The sequence below is a fragment of the Microtus oregoni genome, unplaced genomic scaffold (genome assembly GCF_018167655.1).
Source record: "Microtus oregoni isolate MIOR12 unplaced genomic scaffold, Mior012 000018F_ref0000195, whole genome shotgun sequence".
NCBI classification, from domain to species: Eukaryota; Metazoa; Chordata; class Mammalia; order Rodentia; family Cricetidae; genus Microtus; species Microtus oregoni.
The window spans coordinates 41,272,561-41,285,713 of record NW_024543077.1 but is presented as its reverse complement, the minus strand read 5'-3'; the positions used below and the strand labels follow the sequence as shown (position 1 = coordinate 41,285,713).

The 13,153-nt window shown below is 36.2% G+C and overlaps 2 protein-coding genes across 2 annotated transcripts; both read right to left on the bottom strand.

The window, feature by feature from the left end:
* Window positions 1-3,310: 3,310 nt before the first annotated feature.
* LOC121458863 (olfactory receptor 5W2-like) lies at window positions 3,311-5,732 on the bottom strand. Its single transcript, XM_041668187.1, has 2 exons — window positions 5,719-5,732; window positions 3,311-4,244 (listed from the first exon to the last, which is right to left on the bottom strand). Exon 2 carries the CDS (start codon window positions 4,238-4,240, stop codon window positions 3,311-3,313), a length of 930 nt encoding a protein of 309 aa, XP_041524121.1. The 5' UTR covers window positions 4,241-4,244; window positions 5,719-5,732.
* A 5,063-nt stretch (window positions 5,733-10,795) lies between these two features.
* Window positions 10,796-11,728, bottom strand: LOC121458857 (olfactory receptor 5W2-like). The gene has a single exon (XM_041668182.1). The coding sequence runs from the start codon at window positions 11,726-11,728 to the stop codon at window positions 10,796-10,798; it is 933 nt and encodes a 310-aa protein (XP_041524116.1).
* Window positions 11,729-13,153: the final 1,425 nt, after the last annotated feature.

The following is a 13,153-nucleotide window of genomic DNA, read 5'->3' as shown; positions in this document are numbered from 1 at the left end:
CATTGGGGCATCCATCTTCGGCCTACAGGCCCATAGTTTCCAGCAGACATTTCAATGAAGCAGGAAATTTCAAAGGCAGTTCAGTCACTATCTGTTGTGTCCTGAAGAATGTCTTACAGATTCCTTCATGAATCAGGAACCCTGAAAGATCATCTCACCTTTAGGCAAGTTCAGTAGTCCTCTCTCTGCGGGTTCTCTGTGTCCAATTTATGCAATAGTCAAGACAAGAGCAGTTTCTTGCCCAAATGGCTATCAAACTCCATAAGGATCTTCTTCGATGCCCATCTTCTTCCTGAAGTAGATTGGTGCTGCCAGGAGCAGAGTGTCTCATTGTCATGAAAGACCCTTAGTTATTAAAACATTTTAAATGCCATATTCTATAATCTTTGAAAGATATGAAGAATGCCTATCTAAAATATATCTATGTACATCTAGAAAATCTTAACTAACATGACTACAAACTTGACTATTATGATTATCTATTAACAACCTATATACATTACATGTTTAAATGAACTATACAATCACAATACCTTAATCAATATCAGAAACACATATACATATAACAAAATTGACAAATTTAAATCACTAAAGCAAAATCCATATCAATGTAAAATATTCATATCTATATCACATCCTCCTTTAAATGTAAAAGAAGATTGATAAACAATATTTGGGAATATGGGCACAGTTTTTTTCTCTCCAAGCTGCTTCCTGCTGAATGGGGGCATCGTTAGTTAGGTCTTTCATGGTATAACCTGTGTGCTAGTTTCATCTCAGTTGGCAGTTGAGCCAAGCAATTTTCTGAAGGTGTTCACAGCAACCCTTTAGGAGGGCATAGTCCATCATACCATATTGGAATAGAAGAAATCCACAGGGTCTCATCTTCTTTGAAAACAAAAGAAGAAACCCCTTTCCAAAGTATCAGATCCAAATTCTAAAGTCAAAGTATTTTCAAAATTTCTATGTTGGATTAGTTCAGCAGCATTTATAAACAAATACCTTTTAGCAGCTGTTGCTCCTTCCTCAGCATTCAAACAATTCAAAGAGAGCATAATAGCATACAGTATCAAAATTCTCTGTCTATTTTCCATCTTTGTGCACTTTAACCTCTATTTTGTTTATATTTACTTTTATTTTTTGCTTTTTGAAACAGGTTCTCTGTATCTTTGACCTGGAATAATTCTGTAGACCAGGCTGCCCTTGAACTCTCAGAGATCCGCCTGTCTCTGCCTCCCAGGCATTGGGATTAAAGGTGTACACTACTACAACTTGAACTCACAGAGATCTGTTTGTCCCCCCCTTCTAGGCACTGGGATTAAAGGCATGTGCTACCACACCTTGAAGTCACAGAGGTCAATCTCCCTCTGCCTCCCAAGTGTTGGGATTAAAGATGTGTACTACTACACCCAACTACTCTCTTTCTTTCATTTTTTACTTTTAAGAACTCTAACGTTTAATTTGCATATATTTTTAACACTCTGTAAATCATTTAAACATTTTATTTGACTTTGAATCTTTCTTTTATTGTATATGTCTCTTTTTTGACCACATGAGTCTTTAATTTACCAAGCAATATTGGTAGGACTAAAGCTGTTGCTTTGGCGGCTGGATCCAGCCTCATGGCGGAGATACAAGCTGTTGCCATGTTTATTGCCACAACTCTATGGCATTTCAAGGTCCCTGCCAGCAAGGGAGCTACAGCAGCCTATGCTTGCAAACCGCATGAACCACCTGCATAAAAGAGTCAGAAAGCCGGCATTTTTAAATGGCACAGCTTTTTTCCTGCTATGGCTGAAAACCAAAAAGCATGTGTTCAGCTTTTCGTCAGTGTTTTGTGTCAGGAACTCTTAATGAGCTGCAGGGTTTTGCATCTAAAACTGAGTCAGGAAGCCTCTCTTAGATGAGAGTGCTTGCTTGCCTCTAGCAAGCAGAGTAGACCCGAGAAATTGTTGCTACCAAGAAAACATGCTTTTCTCTTTCCCAAGCTTTCTCAGGCTTTCAGTGGATTCAGTTGTCCACACGCCTGGGCGCCATTCTGTTGTAATAAGAGCTGCAGGCCTGCTTTTCGTCCCGCTTGGCTCCTGCATGGCTAGCTTTACACCAGAAATAACAACACAAAAACTGTATTCTTTTAAACACTGCTTGGCCCATTAACTCTAGCCCTTACAGGCTAATTCTCATATCCCAATCAACCCATCTCTAATAATATGTGTTGCATCAATCTTACTGGGAAAGTTTCTAGCCTACATCCATCCTGGGTCTGAGCTTCATGTGTCTGCCTCAGAGAGCAGAGCTATCGCGTCTGCTCGGGAGAGGGGAGCATGGCGTCTCTGAGCTCACTTCCTCTTTCTCCCAGCATTCTGTTCTGTTTATTCCACCCACCTATGTTCTAACCAATAAAATGGGCCAAGGCAGTTTCTTTATTTTTTAACCAATGACCTTCTGATGGGGGAGTGTCATATATCAATCTGTTGATTTCATTGATTAAGCAATAAAGAAACTGCTAGGCCCATTTGATAGGCCGACCCTTAGGTGGGTGGAGTAAACAGAGCAGAATGCTGGGAGAAAGAAGCTGAGTCAGGAGTCGCCATGGTTCTCCCACTCCAAGCAGATGCAGGTTAAGATCATTCCTGGTAAGCCAGCTCGTGGGCTACAGCAGATTATTAGAAATGGCCTAGTCTAGGTGCGAGAGCTAGCCTAGAAGAGGCTAGATAGAAATGGGCCAAGCGGTGTTTAAATGAATACAGTTTGTGTGTTGTTATTTCAGGGCATAAGCTAGCCGAGCAGGTGGCCAGGGTGCTGGGAATGCAGCGCCCCGCTGCCTCCTAATACTACAACCTTCCTCCATCAAAATCATATAATAGTACATTTAAGTCTAAATAATAAAATAGAAGAATCAGAATTGATTGATAATAAAAGTTTCATAACATGAAAATTAAACATTAGTGAAATACATTATTATAGTAAAATATATTTAGAGTCTAAAACAATTATTTAGATATTATAATATGCTACAAACACTTCATAATCTTTAACAAACTGATGTTATTGATTCATATGAATGGTAGAATATAAAACCTCAACTATCATAAATATGCTTGTGTAAATATAAGGCATTTTCTTTTTTTTTTTTTTTTTTTTTTTGGATTTTTCGAGACTGGGTTTCTCCGTAGCTTTTGGTTCCTGTCCTGGAACTAGCTCTTGTAGCCCAGGCTGGCCTCGAACTCACAGAGATCCGCCTGCCTCTGCCTCCCGAGTGCTGGGATTAAAGGCGTGCGCCACCACCGCCCGGCTATAAGGCATTTTCTTAAAGTAATCTTTTATTTCTGAGTCTGCTCAAAGCTTCTTTTACATCCTTGTTCCTCAAACTGTAAATCAGAGGGTTTATCATGGGAATAATGAGGAGGTAAAAGACTGATGTCATTTTGTCTTGATCTAGAGAGTAGGCAGAGCTAGGTCTAAAATACATGAAGAGCATGGTCCCCTGGAAAATCCCAACTGCAGTCAGGTGGGAGGCACAGGTAGAGAAAGCCTTGAACCATCCCCCAGAAGAGCTGATCTTTACCACAGATGAGATGATGTAGCAGTAAGAAATGAGGACTCCTGAGATGGTGCTCAGTTCAATAAAACCAAAAAGAGCGAACAATACAAGTTCATTGAGCTGTGTGTCAGAGCAGGAAAGAAGTAAGACAGGAGGTAAATCACAAAAGAAGTGATTAATCTGAGTAGAGTCACAGAAACATAAGCTGAATGCCAATGAGGTATGTATCAAACCATCTACAGTTCCTATAAGGTAAATTCCAGTTAAGAACTGACAACAAACTTTACTAGACATGTCAATAGCATACATCAGAGGGTTGCTGATTGCTTTGTACCTATCAAAGGCCATCACTGCCAGAAGCATGCACTCAACATCTATAAAAATAGAGACAATCAAGAGTTGGAGAAAACAGCCAATAAATGAAATTGAATTTTCTCCAAGAAGGACTACCAGCATCTTGGGGCCAACTGCAGTGGAATAGCAGAGGTCAGACAAAGAGAGATGGCTGAGGAAGAAGTACATTGGTGTGTGAAGCTGAGGATCCATTCTGATTAATGTGATCATTCCTAGATTTGTCAGAAGAATAGTAAGGTAAACAATCAGAAATACTATGAACAAAGTTACTTTCATCTCTGGCTTGTTGGTAATCCCCAACAGAAGAAATTCAGGTGCAGATGAGCAGTTTCTCTTGTCCATTCTTCTTTATGCATGATCTAAATAGTTACAAAACTCATTAAGATAATGGATTTTTAGGGTTTTGTTTTAGGGTTTTGTTTTCTTTTGTATACAGATTTTAATGCAGAAAATATTCACATTCTTAGGCATACACCAGGTGCACAAGCACACTAAGAAAACAGCTAACATAAAATGCAGCAGTAATATAGTATGATCATTGAAAAGTCATCATAGAGGAGAATCATTATGTTTACTTTTACATTTATGTCTACATCCATCTATCTATCTATCTATCTATCTATCTGTCTGTCTGTCTATCTATCTATCTATCTATCATATATATATATATATATATACCCACCTATCTACCTATCTATTTATATTTTTAAGACATGATCTATATGACTTGTCTTTATCTCCATCACTCATCATTCAGTAAAATGTGTGAATAAAAAATCCTCATTTATGATCTCACGTAGTGTGAAGAAAGTGAAAAAATTACAGACAAATTTAACATAAGATATATTTTATACAGTCTTATTATAGTCATAATCAGTATCATATTTTTATTACAAATTTTATATGTATCTATACATATTAGCAGACAAAAGATTAAGAGATTTGGGGTACTATTTCAGTTTTTTAGGTGTTTACATAAAGATGAAAAACAATTTCTTATTACCTATCAATCATCACTAACTACTGTCTTTCTAAACTTTTTTATTTACTTAAATATGCTCAGATGACAAAACCTTTCACAAATAAACCAGAACTTGCAAGAAGTGGCAACAGTTGCTTATAGCAAATATTTTTGCTCAATTTAACTCTTAACTTGACTTTAAGATTTAGATGTAAATGCAAGTTAATTAGAAAAATTGTACAAACAAAATCTTTATATATTTAGTGTTTACTTGAGCAGTTCTATGTGAATTTTCTGGTTATTTTTGTGTTTTATTATTTTTATACAAAAAGTGGACAGAGGAGAGTGAGAGAGGACACATGGAAAAAGAATGAATCATAGAATAACAGTTTAAAGAGATACTTGATATTCTTTATATAGAACAAAGGAAGAAACAAATTCATTAACATATAATAATAAAATGTTGCTTGTAGATACTAAGTAGAATTTACCTAACTACCTAAGCAGAAATAAAGCTACTTATTTATTTTCTCTTGTACTTTAGATCATGTCCAGGAAAGACTATAATACTTTTTTCTTGTATTTTTTTACAAATAACCACTTAACCCACCTGTGACAAGAGAGTCTTCCTAGCCTTCCTGTTGTACTTGAAGATAAGTTCATCACATTTATATTCATCTGAGACTGTTGAGATTTAATTCTCCTGAGGCTCTGACTCTTCTGAGTTATTCCAATGTGATTAATTACACTCATCTCTCAGTGCTTTTCTTGCGAATATACAACCAATGCACCCATAGTTATCATATTCACTGCTTATCCTTGTCTGCATTTTTAGAGTGACATATTAATGGTGACAGACTTTTTTTTTAGAAATTTTAGTGAAATCAGTCACTCAATGAAACTGAAATTGAACTTTAAGCAATGGTGTCTACATTCTTCCTTATTTGTTTCGATTCTTCCATGTCCACGGCAATTTCACCCACAACCTACTTTAAAATGTGCTAATGTAAACTGTGAAAATAGTAACATTCCCACCTCTTCCTTCCTCCCTTCAAGCATTATTTCTATGTATCTCCTTCATTCTCTTTAAAAGTAATAGCCTGTTTTTTTAATTATTGTTACACACATGCACACATATGCAGACACATGCACCTGCATGTGCACATGTGTGAGAGCACACAGTTTTGAATCCATTCCATTTTGACTAAAGGTCAGAGAATTCAAACCTATTCTTGCTCCTCAAGGACAGATAGCAGGATATTTGGCCAACAGTGCGACTACTGGATGTCTTGCTACTCAAAGATTAAACAACAGGACTTAGGGCATGGTTACTAGGCGTTTTGAGATGTAAAGAGCTAATTAAGCTTGTTTCTTTCTTGTATTATGGGAAGGAGTCTTTTGCCTTCCCCTTTTAATTGGGGAACATAAGGACTATCAGTAATAAACCTGACGGTGTTACAGTATTCCCTGAAAGCCCTTCCAACTCTTACCTTCTGTCCCTTATATTTCTTTCCTCAATCCTCACTCCCCTTTTCAGGAACATGTGAAAAAGTTGGCCAGTCCAACACAAAGGCATGCTTGAATACAAAAATTGCATCTGCTCTCTCTGCATACCATTATTTGTATGCCTATTTTCAGGACTGAATATTTGGTACAGGGTAGCTAATTGTGTATTCTTTCCTGAGGAAAACTAATTTTTCCACTCTCAAGATTCTTTGTTTGTTTGTTTGTTGTCCAAGGTTTCTGTCCTGTCCAGTTCCTACAGTCGTTAAATTTCTAAGAAATCACACAGAGGTCCACATTACCTATAAACTGATTGGTCCATTAGCTCAGGCTTCTATTAACTCTTATAACTTATATTAGTCCATTATTCTTGTCTATGTTAGCCACGTGACTTGGTACATTTTTCAGCATGATAGTCACATCTTGCTTGCTCTGTGGCTGGATCAGGACTGCAGACTAGGACTTCCTTTTTCCCAGAATTCTCCTGTTCTCATTGACCTACCTCTACTTCCTGTCTGGTTGTCCTGCTGGGCTACTGGCCAATTAGCATTTATTTAAAGTATAATTGACAGAGTACAGACCATTGTCTCACATGATTTGTTTGTTTTCATATTTTGTTTTTTCGAGAAAGGATTTCTCTGTAGCTTTGGAGCTTGTCTTGCAACTTGCACTGTTGACCAGACTGGCTTCAAACTCATAGACATCTACTTATCTCTGTCTCCCAAGTATACACTCTCAGCATTCTTTAATTACATGTGTTTCTTTGTTTAGTGATGATGCCTCTTGTGATACCCCTGTCAATATTTGCATGTCTACTGGTGTATTCTTTGTTCAGGTCATGTTTATCCTGTCATGTCAGTGACATTTTATGAATATAGGTCCTGACATTCTCGGAGATCCAATGACAAAGTCAAATCATTTTTTCCTTTGACTTTTACAATCTTTCCACCCCTCTTTCACAATGGTTTCTGAGTCTGAGGTGCAGGAGATGTATTGTGGTTGATTCAGTTGAGATAAGCTGACACAATTCTCCATTTTGATTTTTTATAATTTTCTATAATTGGCTCTGCTACAAAGATAATTTACCTTTTAAAAAAATCAAGTTTCTGATTTTTACTCTTAATGTTCTCTGTCCAAGAAACCAAACATTTTGATTGATTGTAATAGTATCAAAGAGTTCCACAGTACTCTGGATTGGTTTATTTATTTAGGGATAAACTCACAGTAAGGATAGCAATCTGCAGTCTTCTGTATGAGCTGGGAACTTTAAGTGAATCCAGCAGAAAAAGGGGCATACTTTTCATCTGAACTTTTAGTACATGAGACCATACCCAAAATGGGCTAGTATCTTAAAAACTATTGACAGAAGGAGTTCCCACAACAGTCAGTAGTCCTTTACCAGTGCTGATGGTATAAGAAAACCCTACAGTGTGCCTGATCATGGTTCACTGTGGAAACCTGAAAGACATTGAGTATCATACCCAGACATGAAGAGTGCATCCATAGATATGCTCACACAAGAATAAAAGTACCATACGCGCACGCCTATATCAGTATCTTTTTTGACTCCAATTTCCTTTCATAGGGACACCCAGAGCAATGGATAACACCATTTATATTCTGAAGGGGTTGTACAATACCTTCTACTAAGCAGCCTCCCATATGACAATATCCTCTGGAATGCTGGCCAAACACATACATAACTGTTTCCATAGGCTTTAGTTGTCTAAGAACAGTCAAATTGAAAGCCAATTGCCAATATCATATTTTATTGAGGAAATAAATTTAAAAAGCCATTTCTCGCCCCTCACCAGAAGAACTTTACCAGTGAGCATGAAATAACAATTTTAAAGAATAATTACTTCAATGTGGAAAAAATTGCACATCATCACTAATTAACCAACCTTTGTATTTGAGCGATAAATCAAAGAAAAAGAAGTGACATTACATGGAAAATAACAAATTATCCTTTAGATCTCCAGAAATTAAATTGATGCTTTCTATTTCTACTATTCACTATTTACATATTATTCCCAAAGAATGGAGTTGTAGTCCACTATTTGGACATAAAAAATTATTCATCTGGTACAAATATTTTTGATACAATAATGGGATATCAAAATATTGGAATATCAATTTGTAGATAGATTATATAGTGCACAGAAAATCCAAAAACACTTAATACTTATTTTCTATGCTTTGTAAAATAAAATTAGAGTAGACTGTGATGCATATCACATATGTCCAAACAGATCATAACATTTAATTCTTCATAACATTTCATCTTCAGCAACAAGAATGAAGGACAAAAGTCATATGTACAAACACAATTAAAAAATTTTAAGGCCAACACCCTAAGTGTATTTAATGACTTGACACTTCTACTGTCTTTATGACACATATAAGAGATGTTATTTTAGAAATTAAGTGTGGAAGGAAATAATGAGAGGAAAAAATTGAAGACATAAAAAGAGTGATTTTAGGTACAACAAAGTATGTAATATTCTGTCTCATTAGAACAGCATCTGTCAGAGTTTCCATGTCAGGCTTTAATTTCCTAAAGTATTCCACCAAGCAATATATTTATCAAAATAACAAATTCAGAAAGATGATTTCATAAGTCAGATATGTTTTGTTTTACAGTTTGAAGTCTCTCTTCACTTATTCCACAATCATTGTAATGTCTAATTTTGACTGCCAGTTTGACGGCTTTGAAATCAAGTAAAACTAAAGCAGCCAGGTTTATCTGCAGGAGATAGTTTCAATAACGTCATGTAAGGTATGAAGGCTCACCCTAAATTTGGGACATACATTCTGGGGACATCCCACCTAAAATGGCAATGATGAAGGTAGATACATGCCCGATTTCTCTTACTTCTAAAGGCAAGTTCATCTATCTTGTTCCTGAGGCATTCCTTCACTGGCAGCCAAACCTGCTTCTTCAGATGCAAATGGAGAATGAAGACCAGCTGAATCATTCAGCTGTGTAGATTAAACAAATACCAGATTCTTTCAGTCAGACACACCCATTGTTGAACTAGTTGCACCACAACCTGTATGTCAGTATAATAATTCCCTTTTGGAATAAATACGTGCATACATACATACATACGTTCTCTCTGTTATTTTCCTCTTCCTCTAAGGAAGTCTGACTAATGCAATCACTTTAACAGATAAATGGCTACACCTATGTGGATACAAGTATGGTTTACATGCCTTAATAAATAGGATATGTTGTAGTATGAGGGGCGGGGCTGCGTCCCCAACACCCCAGCCGCCTGCTCGGCTAGCTTATGTCCGAAATAATTACATGGAAACTTGTATTCATTTAATCACTGCTTGGCCCATTTCTATCTAGCCTCTTCTAGGCTAATTCTCACATATTAATTTAGCCCATTTCTAATCATCTGTGTAGCACCCCTAGGTGCGCTTACCGGGAAGATTCTAGCCTATGTCCATCCTGGGTCGGAGCTTCATGCGTCTGCCTGGGAGTTGGGAGCATGGCATCTCTCTGAGGTGTCTGCTCCTGAGAGGAGAGCTGTCGAGTCTGACCTCACTTCCTCTTCCTCCCAGCGTTCTGTTCTGTTCATTCCTCCCACAGGGCCAAGCAGTTTCTTTATTGCTTAACCAATGAAATCAACAGATTGATATATGACACTCCCACATCAATATGTTTATAGAATAAGGCTTATTTCCATGAATACAACATCTTCTAAGTTAGTGACGATAACTTGCCACACCATTTGTTATTTTAATGTATTCCTCTGAATGAATTCTGCCAAGAATGTCAATTGTCTCCACATCTTTCTGACTTTTTTACAGAAAATGGCATACTTGAGGTCAAGGTCGCTTTTCAGAGGTAGATCACAGTTCTGGAAGATGGTAATCTAAAGTCAGTGATCTGCACATGGTGTCAGGAGAAAGCCTGGAATTTGGTTCATAGATTTACCATTTCTTAGTGTCCTCATTTGGTATGAGACACCAAGAGTCTTTGATTTTATAGAGGAGCACAAATTTCTTCGCTAGAGGATACCTTCATGATTTTTATCACTTCCTATAGTTCTTGCATGCCAATATCATAGTTAAGTGGATTGATTGTCAACACAGGAAATTTAATATGAGTTTTGGTTAAACAAATCATATTAACGGTTAATGGTTATGTTAATAGTCTAATGGAAACAAGTCCTTCACTACTAATTATTAATTCATCAGGGTTTTTAAAAATTCTACCTTGATACCTTTTTTAAAATAGAGTACTCTATATTCTGAAAGTAAATAAATGAGTAAGACACATACATTGGTCTCAACCTGCTTCTTATTATTAAACTTCAGCACACATACTTAGTAAATTAAAAAACTGATATTATCAATTTTGTTTTGTACAGTAGAAAGCCAATAGACATGATACATTTCTGTGTAGTCAATAAATTCCCTTAGAACCACATTTTATTTCTGAGCCTGACCAGGGCTTCTTTCACATCCTTGTTCCTCAAGCTGTAAATCAGAGGGTTTATTGTGGGAATAATGAGGAGGTAAAAGACTGATGTCATTTTGTCTTGGTCTAGAGAGTAGGCAGAACTAGGTCTGAAATACATGAAGAGCATGGTCCCCTGGAAAATCCCAACTGCAGTCAGGTGAGAGGCACAGGTAGAGAAAGCCTTGGAACGACCCCCAGCAGAGCTGATCTTTAAAACTGAGGAGATAATGTAGCAGTAGGAGATAAGGACCCCTGAAATGGTGCTCAGTTCAATGAAACCAAAAAGGGTGAACAATACCAGTTCATTGACCTGTGTATCAGAACAGGAAAGTAATAAAACAGCAGGAAAATCACAGAAGAATTGATTAATATATGTAGAGCCACAGAAACATAAGCTGAATGTCAATGAAGTATGTATCAAGCCATCTATAGTTCCCAACAGATAAATTCCAGTTAAGAACTGGTAACAAACTCTACTGGACATGTCCACAGCATACATCAGAGGGTTGCTGATGGCTTTGTACCTATCAAAGGCCATCACTGCCAGAAGCATGCACTCAATATCTATAAAGATACATACTAATAAGAATTGCAGGAAGCAGGCTACAAAGGAGATTGGATTATTCTCTGCGAGAAGGTCCAACAGCATCTTTGGTCCCACTGCGGTGGAATAGGATAAGTCAGAGAAGGCCAGGTGGCTGAGGAAGAAGTACATTGGTGTATGAAGCTGGGAATCCATTCTGATCAAAATGATCATTCCAACATTTGACAGCAGAATAATAATATAAACAATAAGAAACACAAGAAATAAAACCCCTTTCATGTCAGGGTTACTGGAAATTCCCAGGAGGAAAAAGTCGGGTAATAAAGAGCAGTTTTCCATTTCCATTCTTCATTTTTCGCGGTCTAAATGATTACAGAAATTTTCAGTGTCATGATATATTAGACTTTTTATTTCTCAATATGGTATTGTATAATAAACTCAGGAAAATGTAATATAATTGCTAAATGGAATGATATGTTGAGATATTTGTGTATGATGTACACTAAGAAAACTGGCTCAGTACATAGCAGCATTTTCATTAACAAAAAACCCACTAAATTAGGTACATAATCAACATTCTTTGAAATATATACATATATTTCATTTTCTTTCTGACTTGCCTAGAAATCTGACACTCATTTTTAGGCAATGTATTTGAAATAAATAGGATATTATACAGATTTAATATAATAGAATATTTAATGACCAATAAAGCCATACAGAACATCTCGTCACTTAATCAAAAGCATCATTGTCATTATATTTGCTGCATTCACTATTCTATTTGTTACAAGTTAGTTATGAAACAAAATCAACTTTTCAGGGAGTCATAAAACCAAATTAATGTGGAATTGTGTTAAAATTCTACTTATTTGATTAATATTTAAACATGACCAGCTACTCCCTTTCACTGGAAAAACCAATCTTTCCAACTTTTCAAATTCTATGTAAGTCAAATAAAAGTAGCAGAATATACTAAACACTCACTAGAACATGTCCCTGATTATTAGGATACAGATTTTATGACACTACAGAATCAGAATAATCTATGTGTTTTTTATTCCTCAACTGACTTCCTCATATGTTCAATAAAAGCAAAATTTTATTTTTATTCTGTCTTAAGCCATAAGTGTACCTGAAATAAGGCAGTCTTGCTGTCATTTCTCTAGTGCAGATGGACCAGGTTGATCACATTTATTTTCAATAATACTATTGCAATTAAATTCTCTTGAGGTTCTTTCTTCCCATCATCATATAAACCTAACATGACTAATTAGTGTCTGGGCTCAGGAGATTTTTTTTTTCCTGGGCATCCTGAGACAACCATCCCTATGGCTGTTATTTCAACTCCTCACGCGTCAATCAATTTGATAATTTATGTTGACCAGAATTTTTAGTAGAATGAGACACATAATAAAACTAAAATTGACCTTTTATTAGCAATTTCCATATTCTTTATTATTTATCACAACTTGTCCATTTCTTAGACTACTTCCCCAAAATTCAATTTTGAAAAATTAACAACCTTATAGACTCTTTACTTTATTTGATTTTCATTGTATATTCTTTTCATATAATATTTTATCAGGATTTCCTCTCCCAGAAATCCTTCGAGGTCCTTCCCACCTCTTCAGCCATGCAATTCTATGTTCTTTCCTTCTTTTTCTCATTAGAATACAAACAAGCAAAAAGTTAAAATAACAGATTCTTTAAAAACCAAAGAAACACACAAATACAAGCAAAAACCATATGAAAAAAAATAATATAAAA

Coding starts and splice junctions, on each gene's coding strand:
- LOC121458863 (XM_041668187.1), bottom strand. CDS start 4,240: ATGGACAAGAGAAACTGCTCATCTGCACCTGAATTTCTTCTGTTGGGG.
- LOC121458857 (XM_041668182.1), bottom strand. CDS start 11,728: ATGGAAATGGAAAACTGCTCTTTATTACCCGACTTTTTCCTCCTGGGA.